Source organism: Buceros rhinoceros, unplaced genomic scaffold (genome assembly GCF_000710305.1).
Source record: "Buceros rhinoceros silvestris isolate BGI_N320 unplaced genomic scaffold, ASM71030v1 scaffold32872, whole genome shotgun sequence".
Taxonomy (NCBI): domain Eukaryota; kingdom Metazoa; phylum Chordata; class Aves; order Bucerotiformes; family Bucerotidae; genus Buceros; species Buceros rhinoceros.
Window position 1 is genome coordinate 1,760 of NW_010398843.1, and position 15,418 is coordinate 17,177.

A 15,418-nucleotide genomic window follows, 5' to 3' on the forward strand; every position below is an offset into this window, starting at 1 on the left:
TGGTTGTAGGAGCCTAACTGATGAGGGAGAAACCTAGAGTGCACTTGCCTGAGAATTTGGTGGGAGAGAAGATTTAGGAGTTTGATGATGGAAGTTGTTGTGGGGTGATATGGTGAAAACAGCTGCTTAGAAAAATTACCTTTCCAGCCAGAACCTTGATATTTATCTATGGATAGAACACTCCTGTGTTGGTGCTGTGAATGGATTAAAAGTGAGCACCTGTGCAATACTGTTCTACTTTCTTTCTGTTTTTAGTTGACCATGCTCTTGCTCGTTTAGTAACTGCATATGCTGAACATGGCCATAAAGCAGCGAAAATAAACCCACTGTTTGCTGGCCAAGCTGTTATGAACACAGTACCCGAAATCCAAGAGCTGGCTGAAGTTCTTCAAGGACCTTTCATTACTACAGGTAAGTCCGCAACCTTATAGCAGCAAATTGTCTTCACGGGTGATGTAGTGTGAGGCTGTGTCCACTGCATAAGAGCCAAATATTGAGTGGCAGTTCAATCAGTAATGAATTGTTGCAGGAAATTGTTCAGCCTACTTAGATGTTTGTTGCAGAAATTGTCGTGTAGTGAATGGCTACCTTCTAGCGTTTTTGGAAATCATGAAAAATTTTACTTGTTCTTACCACTACTGAGGTTATACATTAATTTCATGTGTTCTGTAACATTCTATGATTTACCATCACACTTAACGCTGTAGTGAAGCTGCCAGAGCACGGGAGCAGAGGTCAGGACTTGTCTTTTCTTGGATCTCTCGCTGTGGCCTTGAACAAAGGAGGGTCTCTGTGCTTTCTTTTCTCCATCTGCCGAACAGGTGCTTATTTACTTGTGATGCAGCTGGGACTGGAGCTTATTTCTCTGAGGCACAAGATGCCAAGTGCTGTACTGAGTCACAAAACCAGTGACTTAGTGTCATTCACGGGAAACTTTCAGAAAGGCGTTTTGAGCACCTTACAAATAAGCATGAGACTCCCATAGTAATAACACTGAAGTGTGCTGATAAAAAATTTGTTCTTGAATTTTGTCTTTAAGTGAAGGAAAAGAAGGCAAGACAGGAGTTTATGCTCTCAAAATGTTGATGTTGTTGCAAGACAACAGTTTAGGTCTTAGTGCTTTCCCCTCCTCCTCAAAGTGGCTTAAAACATTTTATTTTTCACTAGGACTTCTAAACATGGGAAAAGAAGAGGCTTCCCTAGAGGATGTGTTGGCATACCTTGAGCATATATACTGCGGGCATATTTCCATAGAAACAAGCCAGCTTCCAACTTTGGAGGAGAGAGAATGGTTTGCCAAAAGGTTTGAAGAGCTGAAACAAGAAGCGTTTACACCTGAAGAGAAAAAGCACTTGTGCAAACTGATGTTGGAGTCCCAGGTACCTTGTTCACTGTCGATGGATTGTAATAGAGTCGTGGAGCCTGTCATGAAGCCTGTACTGCTCCAGACATCATTCATGCAGAGAAAGAACAATCACTATCATGAAAGGCCTTGACATTGTGCAAGAGGAAGAAGTACAAGATTTTGCGGGAAAAAGTGCAATACCCAAATGCAGGAACCTCACTGGAAACAAATAGCGATGCCTTTGGGTTTGCACTGACTATTTTGGACATTTCTAGGAAAATATTTCCAGCCAGTTCCAAACTCAACAGACTTTTAAAACTAATTAGTAACATATATTCTTTGTCACCTGGAGACACAAATAATGACCCCACAAATCCATGAGTAATCATCTTCAAAAGTGAGATTCTCTTACAGTATTGACCTGACAGCTTGTATGAACTGTCAGTGATGGCAGTGCCAGGTGGGGCAGAGCTCTGTGAACTTCCATGCTCTGCTGTAGCTGTTTGGTGTTTTTTCCTTTGACGCCCACGCTGATCTGTTTTACTAGCTTTAAAGTATGCTGTCTCCCAAAGTTTTGGTAGCACAGAACAGTTGGACTGAAGTGCTAGCCGTACAGATAACACGGGTAAGTTTGCTGCTTTTCAGCAAAGAACCCTTTGTTCAATGCAATCTGAAAGGAAATATGTACTTGCAAAATGTATAGAGAAAATTTATTCCAATACTTTGGTATCTTTTTCCTCCTTTTCTCCCTGTGTTATCCAGAAGGGTGGAAAGGTAGAAGAGCAGGATCTGTGAAGATGTCCCTCTTTCCAGTTTTCCAAGTGGAAGAAGTGTTAAATGTGATATTTACCCGTGACTAAACAGAAGTTTTTGGCGTGTTTTGTATTTCACTTGCCTCTTTGGCAATTAGAGGAATTTGACAGTGACAAGGGATGTTGAAATCTGGACCCTGACATACCATTTGATTTCAGTGTGACCAGAACTATACTTAGAGTGTAGAATTTAATCCTGACAGGGAAAACTGCTTCTGTGTGAGGTTAGTTTTGTGTACATTATTTCCTAGAACTAGATGTTGCTTAACTAGAAGGTATTCAGCAGCTGGCTCAGCTCTTTGGTTGTGGCTCAGACTTCCCTTCTCAGTTACAGACCTCGTTTATTTTCAGTCTTCAGTTGGAAAACACTACAGACACTTGCAGTGCTTCCAAAACTTTGTCACTTAGGAGAGCTATCTAGGAGTAGATCAATGGAGTGATGTGGGAAGAGTGAGAGGAAAATGAAGGAAATAGAGATTAATTTATTTTCCTTCTCTCAAGCGTTCTCCTACCTATGTACTGTGGACTGTGTCTAATAGTAATCAAAATGGAACACTGTGCATCTCAGGGTAGTTAAGGTTCATACTGTGGAAGAACACCATTCCTTGAATTCCACCTAAAATAGCTAAGCTATCAAGGAATTTGTAAACTGCTCTGGTGGTGTATTTCTTTGTGCATCTCCTTCCATGTTAGAGAGTTTGGTCCACAATCTAACAGTTTTCTGCGTAAGAGGAGATAACAGCTGATATCTTGTAGTCATCATAGCTTCTGGTCTTAGACTGTGTGGGTGGAGAGTGTGCTGAGGCTTTGAAGGGGTGTGCTTAGGTTTGTATGCCTTAAAGGAACAAACATAAATTACGTTTTATGTTTATAAACGGAAGGCTTCTGCTTAAAATAGCCTAATACCGAAGTTCTCCTATTTTTAATAGGAGTTTGATCACTTCTTGGCCACAAAGTTTGCCACAGTGAAGCGGTATGGTGGTGAAGGAGCGGAGAGTATGATGGGTTTCTTCCATGAGTTGTTCAAGATGTGTGCGTACAGCGGTGTGACGGACATCGTTGTTGGGATGCCTCATCGCGGAAGACTGAACCTCCTCACAGGTTTACTTCAGCTTCCACCTGAGGTGAGAGATTTATAATCTCATTGGCAGTTCCTCTATGCCTGGTTTATTCGCAATAATATAAACCCCCCAAAGTTTGTCATGTTGCAAATGCTGGAGCACTAAATAGTTACCTCTGTGAGGGTGTTTTCCCCTCCTGTCAGCACGTCAGCCAAGTGTCGGCAGGAGACTGTTAAAAGAACTCTAGTGAAGGGGTTTGTGTGCTCTTACCAGAAGCATACAGTGCTGTTAATGTTTTTCTTTCAACGTGTCAATGAATTGGAAAGGGGTTTTAACCACATTTGTTTCCATGCAGCTCATGTTCCGTAAGATGCGTGGTTTGAGTGAGTTTCCAGAGAATTCAGCAGCCATTGGGGATGTTCTCTCCCACCTGACATCTTCTGTAGATCTCGACTTCGGTTCCCACAGGCCTGTGCATGTCACCTTGCTGCCTAACCCCTCACACTTAGAAGCCATCAATCCAGTGGCTGTGGGCAAGACAAGAGGAAGGCAACAGACTCTGCTCGATGGAGATTACTCCCCAGAGAGCTCCGCACAGCCTGGGGACAAAGTTATTTGCCTGCAGGTATTTTGCTCACAATTTGTAACTGATCTTCGTAAGTCTTTCTGGACTGGTATGTGAACGGAAGTGGTGTGTAGAGAAATATCAAACAAACCTGATTTAATGTAGAATGTCAAGAACCAGGATCCTCTTTATGGAGAAAGAGGAGGGCAAGGAAGGTTTCCAGGTGACATACGTGATGGTACTGGCATTTACACAATTCCACTTCTAAGATTTCGGAAGAACTGACTCTGATACCTTCCTTTATTTTAATACTACTCTGCATTGAGAGCTATGTGTGCCTTTCCTCACGGACCACTTCTGCATTTACACCACCACTCTTAGCCACCTTGTACATTAAATGGGTTTGGAAAAGAGCTATCAACAAGGTTGCAAAACATACAGGAGCACTCAGAATTCCTGTCGTTTTATCGTGGTACCATTGAAGAGTCTGCTGGAATTGGTTTCACACCTTGAACTGTCTTTGATGGCTGTGGAGGCAGTCCTGAATAGTTCCTTGATAAATGTTCTTTTCTTGCATTGTAGTCAACTTGGAAATACAAGTGAGTCAAACTCTTCATCATTTTTAAAACCAGGAGGAAAAATGAGTTGCGGCAGAACTGTTCTCCCACAAAGTATAATAAACATGGGGGAAGTGACATGTACAAGTGAAACCCTATATCAGTTAAATAAATGTTTTGCTTCTTTCTGGAAGGGTGTGGATACTGAGAAAAAGCAGAAGGGAGAATACGAAATACTGAGAAAACTGGGGGCAAGTTGGGTTTCTTATTGATCTTATTTTTTTATTTAAAAAAAAAGCTTTGGGTCATGCAAGTGCAAGAAGAGAAGTTTGTTGCCTGGTGCGTCTTCTCCTCATCTTTCAGTGCAGTTGTGTCAGTTAGTTTGATAAGATAGAACTGCTTCTTAGATTCTGTCTGTCTCATAATGTTAGGTCTTCATTATGTAGTAATGAAACTACTATGACTCTTTGAACAATGATTTTTCAGGATAAATGGACTCTCCCTATGCAAGGAAAATTTAGCTTCTTGGTTTTTGAAGGGGTGAGTGGTAGGGAGGGTTGCATAATGGAGCAAAAAAACATTTAACTCCTAGCTAGCCACCTCTGTGTTAGTAAACTGAAGAAGAGAAGGAAAAAAGAAAGAAAATTTTTCAAACGCTGCGAACATCAGTACTTGTGATTGTGTCTTTAGGAGGAGGTCCAAGAGTTAGATTAAAAAAAGGAACAGGCAAATTTTTACAGTTGAGACTGTTAACTGCTCTCATTCAGCTCATCGAGAAGACAGACATGAAAGCAGACACCTCCTGTTTCAGAATCTTGGTTTGGAAGTTTCTCTTTGGGCTTTCTGTTTTCATAGTGCTTTCTTTTCAGAAATGTACGTGGAGAAACTCTGAATTGAGGTTTGCTCTGGCATTTGTTCTATTCTTCCAGTAGCCTGAGTCCCAGAGCTTGAGTGTAAAAATAGTAAAGATCACCACGGTCGTAGCTGTCCATAGTCTGAAGAGCTTTTTTTCTGGAACGTCAGTGTGCTCAGAATAAACGAAGATGATAAAACTCTTCTTGATTACCATTGATGCTTCTGCAATGTATAATTGCATAATCTCTGCAGGAAAGTGGCTTATTTTTCACCTTTTCGCATACCTGAACTCCACTTTCTGGACATTAGGACACTACTGGTGTTCATGATCTGAGCTGAAATCTGAGAATAAAGTCTCCCTGAAAGAAATTTCACGTGTGATGTTCCTCTGTCAGGGTCACTGATGAATTAAACTCAGTGGTGACCTTGCTTTCATGTTCTTTGATAACGTTGCCCAGAAAACACATGAGCTAGCACAAGCTGTTTCCAGCTTTCTTTTAGAGTGCACCACAGGAATTGGATCCTCTGGGGTTTGAGATGCATGTGAAGAGTGTTGTGTAGTTGGATAGTCACACTGCAGGCTTTAATGCTTTGGGATGTAGAGAAGGCCATAAAGTTCTTTGAGGTGTTCTAGGGTCTGCATTCAAATGGTATGCTCGAGATACAAAGCCTTCTTAGGCAGCAGAAGAGACCGGAAGGGAAAAGTGAAAACCCAGCACTTCGGGAACAAGTGTAGCGTGGTAAGGGATAGAGCAGGGGTGCTGTGCTGTCTCTCCTGCAGTAGTTAACCTCGGTTTTCTGTGACGCTTTTTAAAAACAGTCTCTGTATTAGAACTGTATAAAATTCAGTGCTGCCATTTCACTGGTTGAGTGCACCTCTACTCTGGGCCAGATGGACGTCCAAAACTAGGGCTTGAAATAGTTATCCTGTAACTAGAAAGTAGAACTGTCACCGGGTCCTTCATAGTGACTTTGATGTGCAAAGGATCGAATCTGCTTTCTGAGGAAGCTGTGAGGGTATTCATCAATGAAGAACTATCTCTAGTTTCAAAACATTTTCACGCTAGGTGATACACATTCTAGTATCTCTGGCCTTTTTGGAAACCTGGGTTCTAGATCACAGTAGTCTCACCTCCCCTTCCAAACCTTTTTTAAATTTGCGACATTTATTTTTGATTTTGAAATGTCGCTAAGAACTTAGGTTTTATTTCCTTCTGAAAGCTTTTATTTGCTTTTAAGTGCTTCCACTCAGTTCCTTTTCTATTTTTTCCCCATTGTTGTACCTGTTCTTGTCTCTCATAAGGTGGGAGTAGGCATAGTTCCATCAAAAGCGCGTAGCGAACGCTGTGGTGACTGGCTTCCCTTTGTTCAGTGGTCAGTGACTTGCTACTGACTGCTGCTCCTTTGCTATAGCCATGATACTTGCAGCCACTGGTGGGTCGGTTTAAAGAGATGACAGGTCAGTTCCAGGTAGGGATTGCATCAGGCACTCGTGTACAGGTGTTGGCTGCTCTGACCTTGTGTTAGTGATAAGACTGTATAAACTGCCAAATCATGAAAACAGGTAGTCTGAAAGGGCTTAAGAAGTGGATCCACCTGAAACTGTATCTGTTCCACCTACTCAATTTTGGTCTTGGTCAATCAGTTATGGTTTTGATTTTGCTGTTCCTTCAGTGTTTTCTAATGAAACTTTTTCATCTTCTTCCTAACGTAGGTTCATGGCGATGCTGCTTTCTCTGGGCAAGGGATTGTTCCTGAAACACTGACCCTCTCTAATCTACCACATTTCAGAGTTGGTGGGAGCATCCATTTGATTGTTAACAACCAGCTGGGCTATACCACTCCTCCAGAGCGAGGAAGGTCGTCTCTGTACTGCAGTGATATTGGTATGTACAGTTGAATCAGAAGGAAGATTGCCTGTTGTGTCAGAGAGGATGTTCAACTCCAGTGTGAACATATGCTATGGGCTTTTTATAGCAAGTGCTTATCAGCCTGAAGGAGTTAGACTAATATATCTCCATCTTCATGACAGGGTAGAAATTAAAGTTATTATTGATTGTTACCTCCTCCTAGCAAAAATTCAGAGGCTAAAAATACACTCTCGCCCATCTGTTTTACGGCATAGAAGCGAACATTTTTACAGGATGTTATAAAATATTTGCAAGATTACTGTGAAGTCTTTATGACTCATGTAATTTCTACCATGTCATTGACAGCTTTTAAAAATGTATTGTGGTGGAGTGTGAAACAGATGTATTTTAAGTAGATCTTGTTAAAGTTAATCAAAGTGATTGCAGTGTGTTTCCTGAGCAAGATTTATGTCAGATACTCCTTCATATTTCTGTTTTATTTGTTGTCAGGTGAGCTTTTTGAGCTTTTAATTGAAAGATGAGGCTCATGCCATTTCTAAGCCTAGAGTAGAAATCTTTTGTTTTAGACTGATCCTTCTTAGTGATATCCAGATGTTTTGTAATCAGCAAGATCAGAGACATAGTAGTTAGTTCCCTTGTGTATGTCTCCTATAATTAAAAATACTCTTAATAGATATTTTTAAGACTTAACATCAAGCATTTGTGTTTGTCTTATGGTTTCATCAAACCAGACAGGTAGATGCATTAGATCTGGTAAGGTAGATAGCATACGTTATTATTACTTCTTTCTTGGACTGGTTTTGTGTTGTGGGCTAAGTTTGGTTGTTGTTTGTTTTCCCTCCATCCTTAGTTTTTGTATCTTCTTCTCTGGTCAAGGAGGTTCGGGGTGTTGCCCATTTGAGCTTCAGGATTTTGCTAGTAAGGGAAATCTGACATGGGTCAGGAGTGGCTGAAGCAAATTTCCCAGGATTTGAGCAGGTAGAGTACAAGAGGAGCACTCTGTTGCTCGGAAGGTTTGCAGCCAAATTGTTACACAGGAGAGGGTGTGAGGACATTTGACTTTTGCAGTGTTGTCTTTAACGAAGACACGTTTCTGCCTGGAGGGGCAGTGGGTAGAATGGCTACTAAAAGGGGAGAAGATAGTTTCTGGCCTGTATGAGTTTGCAGTAGTGATAGCTTAGGATAAGAAGGAAACAAAACTCAGCTGTTTTTTGAAAGAGAAGCGATGAAATAGTTCTGTTCCTTTCCCCGCAGACTTCCATCCAGATTAATGAGATGAAGGATCTGTGTATAGAAAGTCCTCTGGGAATGTAGTGCTAGTAAAAAAGTCATGCTCAAAGTGTGACAGATACAACAGGTTGGGCTAATCGCACTTTCTCTCGGGGAAGACTCCTGTTCCTTACCCCAGCTCTCATCACAAAGAGCATCTTTTGTAGATTGGGTTTTGTTGTATACACTTCACATGAGCTGCCTGTCATTTCCAGCAGAGCAGCTCCATGTCCGGTTTCTTTGGAAGAGGTCGGGTGTGATTACTGTTGTTATGTTTTCAACCCCTGGGCAGGTAAAATTGTTGGATGTGGAGTTATCCACGTGAATGGGGATGATCCTGAGGAAGTTGTCCGTGCCACACGACTAGCTGTCGAATACCAACGCCAGTTCCGCAGGGATGTGATAGTAGACTTGCTGTGCTACAGGCAGTGGGGCCACAATGAACTCGATGAGCCGTTCTTCACCAACCCCAGCATGTACAAAATCATCAGGTAAGGGTAGCACCACCTGATGGGGGAACCCAAAATGTGCTTGTGTCTTCACCAGCTCAGTATTGCTTGCTCTTGTCATGGAAGTCTCTGCGTAATGAAGATCCTTTGCCATACCCATGAGTCTTTACATAAGTGTAGCTACGCTATCAGCAGCCCTTGACTAAAGTCTGAGTCTGACAGGGAGATGTTAATGAAGGTAACCACTAGTGTTGGCTTGATGCCTCTTGGAGAACCATCTTGCACATAGCCCTTAGATTTCAAATTCACAATCACTAGTGATCAGAAGACAAAGTTGTCTTCTGTGGGCCAGGAAGAAGTGTAGGTAATGTGAGAGGATGAGCAGGAAGCCAGTATGACTTTTGTCCCATCTTTGCCAGGTCCTGCTGGTTCCAATGGGGACTCGTTTTTATGAGCATTTAAATGCATTCAGATTCCATCCTTATCCCCCCCAAAATACACCTAAAAATTTACTGCCCAATGAATTCTGGTATTTTAGGTGAAGCACTTATAGAATGGATGGCTTGCTTCTCAGCTAATACTGAAATCCTACTGTCAGCTTTTCTGAAGAAAATATGTGTGATAGCACAGGGTCAGTCTAACTGGGAGGGGGTTTTGACTTGCTTTTACCTGTACTACCAGCTGTAGGCACTTTGGGTTTTTAAAATAAGGGACTGTAACTCACATACCCAAGAAAATTGTTATCTCTCTGGAAAAGCCAGGAAAGCAAACTTGATGCAAATAAATGTAATGCACCAGGACATAATTTATTTTAGTTTTCCATGGTGCCTTACAGTAGTAAGGTGGTATTTCCATGTTCTGCAGTGACACTGTTCTCAGGCTTAACATCTATGGGATTTGATTCCCTCCCTGACAGATCCCGTAAGAGTATCCCAGACACATATGCAGAACACCTGATAGCTGCGGGCCTCATGACTGAGCACGAAGTATCTGAGATAAAGACAACATACTATTCTAAACTGAGTGATCACCTGGCCAACATGACTTTGTATAGTCCTCCTCCGACCAACCTGCAGGCTCACTGGAAAGGCTTCGTGGAGCCTTCTGCTAAAATCACCACTTGGGACACAGGTATGCCTGTACCGCTTCTGCAGTTCATCGGAGTCAAGTCTGTAGAGGTGCCTGAAGAACTCCAGATGCACAGCCATCTCCTGAAGACCTACGCACAGGTCAGTAGTCCCACTGGTCAAAGATAGGACCTGTTACAGGAAAAACTCCAAACACGGCAGGGCTGCCAGTTAGAGCAGATTCTCTACGAAAAACAGCTCGTTCTCTTTTTTGGGGCTGAGATTATTTTTCCTCCAGTTTTGAAGAAAAACACGTCCTCTCTCCCAGATCTAACCATATACTTAGTTTTGTTATGTATTTTGTTGCAATGAGGAGAAAAAGCTTACAGAAAATACAGTTTATTATCCTTACAAATAATAGAAACTTTAATGTTAAATCACTATCATTTATATACTTTATGATTATAATGAGAACTGTGAGAGAATGAATCAGGAACTTGGTAATCGTGCACACAGTTTCTAAAGCCAGCAGCCAGTGTTTGTATTTTATCTATATAAACAGAAGCACACCCATGTGGCCACGTTTGACAGCCGGTTTTTGATAGTTCCTATGTTCATGTGCAATAATTGGGTTGGTTTGGGTTTGTGAATGTTTCCCTTTGATGAATGGTGACTGTGCGCAGGGGTCTGGTTGGCAGCCGTAGAGAGGCCATGAGTTGAGTATGTCAGAAGACTGATGATCTTGTCTTCCCAGCCCAAGGCAGGAACACCACAGCTGGGTGTGACCGTTTGCCTGCAGTTCTGCAAGCCAGAACAGGGGAGAATTCTGGAGCCTGGTCCCTCTCATCACTGTTAACCAGACAAACCAAAAGCCTAAGTGTACACTCTGTGCTGTGCTAAGAGTTTTAATATTTTCAGACTAAGATCTAATTTGTCAGCCCAGTGTTTGTTGACTGGTAAGTGAACATGTGGGTCATCCATGGTTCTGTGATCCTCAGGGCAACCTTCTGAAGGGTGTGCTGGGGTAAGATCGTGTGTGTTCCAAACCAAGCGAAGCTGGCTGCAGGGATATAGCATTTCTCTCTATAGTGTTTGATCTTTTTTCTAGCTTCCAATACTGGACTGTGCCACCATAAGAGCTACAGATGAAAAAAGGCAAAATATTAAGTTTTTCTTGTTGTTCACTTGTTTAGTCAAGAATTCAAAAAATGGAGGAAGGGAAGAAGCTGGACTGGGCAACGGCTGAAACTTTAGCGTTTGGTTCCCTGCTGAGCCAAGGTAAGAGGCAACTAGAGAGCAGACAATAAAATATTTTTGCTTTCATGTCAGTAAAGTACAACATTAGACTTCTTAGCTGTTTCTGAGTCTAAAAATTGATATGATGTATAAATTCGACAGTCTGCATTTGTGTGGTACCATGAGAAGGTCAGTGTGAGTTTTGTATGTCATTAATATTTGAAGATCGAGAGCTACTTCTTCAAAGAACTGTTGCTCCCTCCCACTCCCCAAAAACATTGGTGCCTGGAGCTAAGCACTTGAGCAGTGCAGCTGACAGCAGTGGAGCCTCCCAAACACTTTCAGAGTGTGTCCCGTGCTACTATTTTTTTTCTCTCCTCTCTAGCTTGAATGTGTATCTCCATTTACATATGATACCGAATGCATGTTTTTTGCAGTTTGCTTCAGTAAATTGAACTGTTTACCTCACAAACCCCAGTTTACCTTACTGTTTTACTGACAAAATAATTCTTGGCTGCAGCGAGGAGAAAGGAGAAATGTCTGAGCATCTCTGTGCTTGTGAGTTGGAGCTGCTGCTGGATAGGAATTCCACCCCGAATTAGACATTGCTGGTGAGGGGAAATCCAAGAAGAGACATGACAAGAGAAGTCACAGTTTAGAAGTGGGTAGTTGTTGTCCTGCGTGTTTTCTTTTTATGTGACTTGCTAATGTAGTGGTTTTTTTATTGCTTGGCCAGGGTTTAATATCAGACTAAGTGGACAAGATGTTGGCAGAGGAACCTTTAGCCAACGACACGCAATGTTGGTTTGCCAAGAGACAGATGATACCTACATTCCTCTGAATCATATGTCCCCTGACCAGAAAGGTTTCCTGGAGGTAGGTGCCGTGGTCCACAAGCCAACTTCTTCAAGTTGTGCTGGAACAGAATGCATGTTTTAAAGCTGCTGAGGCATGCATAGGTAGGCTGTGTGTTCTGGCCAACCCCAGATACATAAAAACTGCCAGAATGGCTCCCCCATTCTTTGTAGTTCACTCTTTACAGATTTAACAAGTGGTTTTACTTTTCTTTGAGAGATCAGCTATTATTCTTTCCCCCTCAGTGTCTTCATTCAAAAGCAAAAACAGAGGTGCCCATCACTTGCCTTTAGGAGTGCATGTCCTCAAATGTGTTCCAAAGGTTCTTAACCCTGGGTTGTCTTCTTCCTCACCCACCCCTCCCAACAATTTCCTTTTGTTAGGTGAGTAACAGTCCCTTGTCTGAAGAAGCTGTGCTTGGTTTTGAATATGGGATGAGTATTGAGAGCCCTAATTTACTGCCAATTTGGGAAGCTCAATTTGGAGACTTCTTTAACGGAGCCCAGATAATATTTGACACTTTCATCTCTGGAGGTGAGTGCAGAAGGAGATAATATATTTAAAAATGAATCATGTGTTCTAAGCACATTTTTAGAAAATTCTTCATCTTTACAGTAAAAGGGTAACGTGTTGAGAGAGGAATTTTGTTTTCTCAAGCAGTCTTGTGAGCTTCTCTGTGTGGTCTTGACTTTTGTACAGCTTCTCTCTGAAGACAACCATCTAAAATGAAAGACACCCCACCCATGGCAGAAAACGGTCATTCCAAGAGGGCAGTCAGTTATATTAATCACCTTTCTTCCCCCGACTCCTTACTGTGTGTGTATATATATGATAGCTTTTTAGGTGGTACCTTTCCTTCATGAGACATCTGAAAAATTCCTGAAGCAATACAGAAGGAAAATAGCGATGATTTAAAACAGCAAACACGCAAACAAATGGACACCACCACCTTACAACCAGCCTCTAGTCTAAGTTTGACTCTAGCCTGTTTTCTGAGTGCTCAGATACTGCAGAAAGATTCTTCTGAGCTGGAACATGCTCAGAAAATGCTGAGATGGGTTTCTAGGGTAGGATTCCTTGTAGTGTCCAGACTTCTGGCATCCAGCCTCAGTTAGGCCTCTGCGCTCCCTCTATAATCATAGATGGAAATTCAGAGGCCCTCTTATCCCACTCATCCTCACCATGTACTTGAGGCTGGGACGAAATCCACCGTCAGGATTTGACTGTAATCCCTTAAACAGTGCAGGAGGTTTGGTGGAGCCCAGGGGAACTAGCCTGTGGCTGGTAACTGCTGTGTTAGCTAGGACTGGCTCACAGGATGCTGCCTGGGGCACACCTGCAGAGGACCAAATCACAAGGTAGGCAGAAAATACACAGGGAACTACGGTTGGGAGTTTTCTTGCTGGAGACTTCCCTTGAGGAGCCCTGGTAATCAGGAGGACAATTGCATTAGGAGGATTCTTGCATACTGTGGCCATGTTTTAAGGTAAGTTTTAAAACCTTCACTGCTTCATGTGCTTCACAGGGAGGCTTATGTCTTGTGGAAGCCTGAAGTTACGTGGTAATTTCAGAAACTTCAGGTCATCTGATGTGCGCTGTTTCACTGCTGTGACTCTTGTGGCCAAATGCCAGCAGTGTGTTTCAGCGTGTTTGTATTTAATGGTGTGGAAACCAGCTGTTTTTTTTTTTTTTTTCCTGAGTTGCTTCAGCAAAGTAATGCGTGTTTTGCAGCTTTGTGTTGTATAGAAATCATTCTCTCTTTCTTCTTTGTTGTGTTTTTAGGTGAGGCCAAATGGCTTCTGCAGAGTGGGATAGTGATTCTTCTTCCCCATGGCTATGACGGTGCAGGCCCCGAGCACTCGTCCTGCCGGATGGAACGCTTTTTACAGGTACCCCACCACACCGCTCACATTCACGTACCACAGCACTGGCAGTCAGTGCTCTGGGTGATGTGGTGGAAACCAGCTGTTTTTTTTTTTTTTCCTGAGTTGCTTCAGCAAAGTAATGCGTGTTTTGCAGCTTTGTGTTGTATAGAAATCATTCTCTCTTTCTTCTTTGTTGTGTTTTTAGGTGAGGCCAAATGGCTTCTGCAGAGTGGGATAGTGATTCTTCTTCCCCATGGCTATGACGGTGCAGGCCCCGAGCACTCGTCCTGCCGGATGGAACGCTTTTTACAGGTACCCCACCACACCGCTCACATTCACGTACCACAGCACTGGCAGTCAGTGCTCTGGGTGTCTTGCTGCAAAATGCCCCATTCCTGGTGTAACTGCTAGTGACACCAGAAGCTGGAGATACACCAGGATCACACCATCATGACGAGATAGGAATGGGCTGGGCTGAAAGTGGAGAAACAAAGAGGACTGTGAGGAAAAGGGGTAGGTCAAGAAGTGGTGAGGAAGCAGTTTTGGTTTAAATGCTGCCAGAACACCTTTGGTGTAAGACCCTGATTGAACCTTGTAATAAATGCTTGCTGTTCCTCTTGCATCTCTGTCACCTGTCCAAGTGGGTGTGTGGACACATGAAATTTAGGGAGGTTGACATAGTGCCCTCTGCAGACAGCCCTAGTGGGACACATTCAGTACTGCCTGCTGTCTTTTTTCTGATTGCTGCTCTCAGCAATGTCACTGTACCACACAGTGAGACCAGCAGCAGGGCAGAATTGCTGAATTGCAAAGAGCAGAGCTCGAACGGGCTTTCCAGAAAGCATTTTAGGGGTTGTCATTAGAAACAGGCAGCCACCCTCTTGTGCAGACTACTCACAGATCTGTCCACTAGGCACGGGTCATACAAACAGGATGCTGGGTGCTGTGAAATACCAGTTAGTAAATCCATGACACATTTTTAGAAATAATAAAACACTGAAAGTCTGCTGTTGTGACTGTAGTAAGTAAATTAAAGCCTTTTCATCTGAGTAATGGCTTGAGGAGGATGTTTGCAGCATGTTTAGAGGGATCCAGCCACTCAGATGAAATCATGTCCTCTCCATTGTTAGAAAAACTGTCACGCCCTGGTTACGGTGTGCTAGGAGACCATTCGGGTGTAATCTTACCAGTAATGCTACCAGTTAAACTCTAAAGCCAGTTCTTCTCTGAAGTCGTTCTTCCCTTGCAGTCGATGTCTGAATTGGTATATACACTATTCTGTCCTTACACTAGTCAGGGTGCCTTATGTGCCTGGATTCTTTGCATATTGGCTCACTGTTTGCTTCTTGACAAGGATTTCCTGTGTTCTCCTTGTGTAGATGTGTGACAGCTCAGAAGAGGGAGTCGATGGGGACCACGTCAACATGTCGGTTGTGCATCCCACCACTCCAGCACAGTATTTCCATTTACTCCGGCGGCAAATGGTCCGAAACTTCAGGAAACCTCTCATTGTTGCTTCCCCCAAAGTGTTACTCAGGCTCCCTGTAAGCTGAAAAACTTCCTTTTTCTTATTTTTTCTTCTCTTCTTCCTTCTCTTCTGTGTTCTCTTTC

General features: G+C 42.8%; 1 protein-coding gene across 1 annotated transcript in view; it reads left to right on the plus strand.

Annotated features, from left to right (window-relative positions):
* Positions 1 to 255: 255 nt before the first annotated feature.
* DHTKD1 (dehydrogenase E1 and transketolase domain containing 1) overlaps positions 256 to 15,418 on the plus strand; it is a gene marked incomplete at its 5' end in the record, with an annotated part of 18,470 nt that continues 3,307 nt past the window's right edge. Inside the window, 12 exons of the mRNA XM_010131256.1 lie at positions 256 to 411; positions 1,168 to 1,379; positions 3,087 to 3,281; positions 3,574 to 3,843; positions 6,910 to 7,081; positions 8,628 to 8,826; positions 9,701 to 10,013; positions 11,045 to 11,129; positions 11,824 to 11,963; positions 12,326 to 12,476; positions 13,725 to 13,831; positions 15,187 to 15,351. Of these exons, the coding sequence (XP_010129558.1) occupies positions 256 to 411; positions 1,168 to 1,379; positions 3,087 to 3,281; positions 3,574 to 3,843; positions 6,910 to 7,081; positions 8,628 to 8,826; positions 9,701 to 10,013; positions 11,045 to 11,129; positions 11,824 to 11,963; positions 12,326 to 12,476; positions 13,725 to 13,831; positions 15,187 to 15,351 (2,165 nt within the window). The remainder of the gene's footprint in view (positions 412 to 1,167; positions 1,380 to 3,086; positions 3,282 to 3,573; positions 3,844 to 6,909; positions 7,082 to 8,627; positions 8,827 to 9,700; positions 10,014 to 11,044; positions 11,130 to 11,823; positions 11,964 to 12,325; positions 12,477 to 13,724; positions 13,832 to 15,186; positions 15,352 to 15,418) is intronic.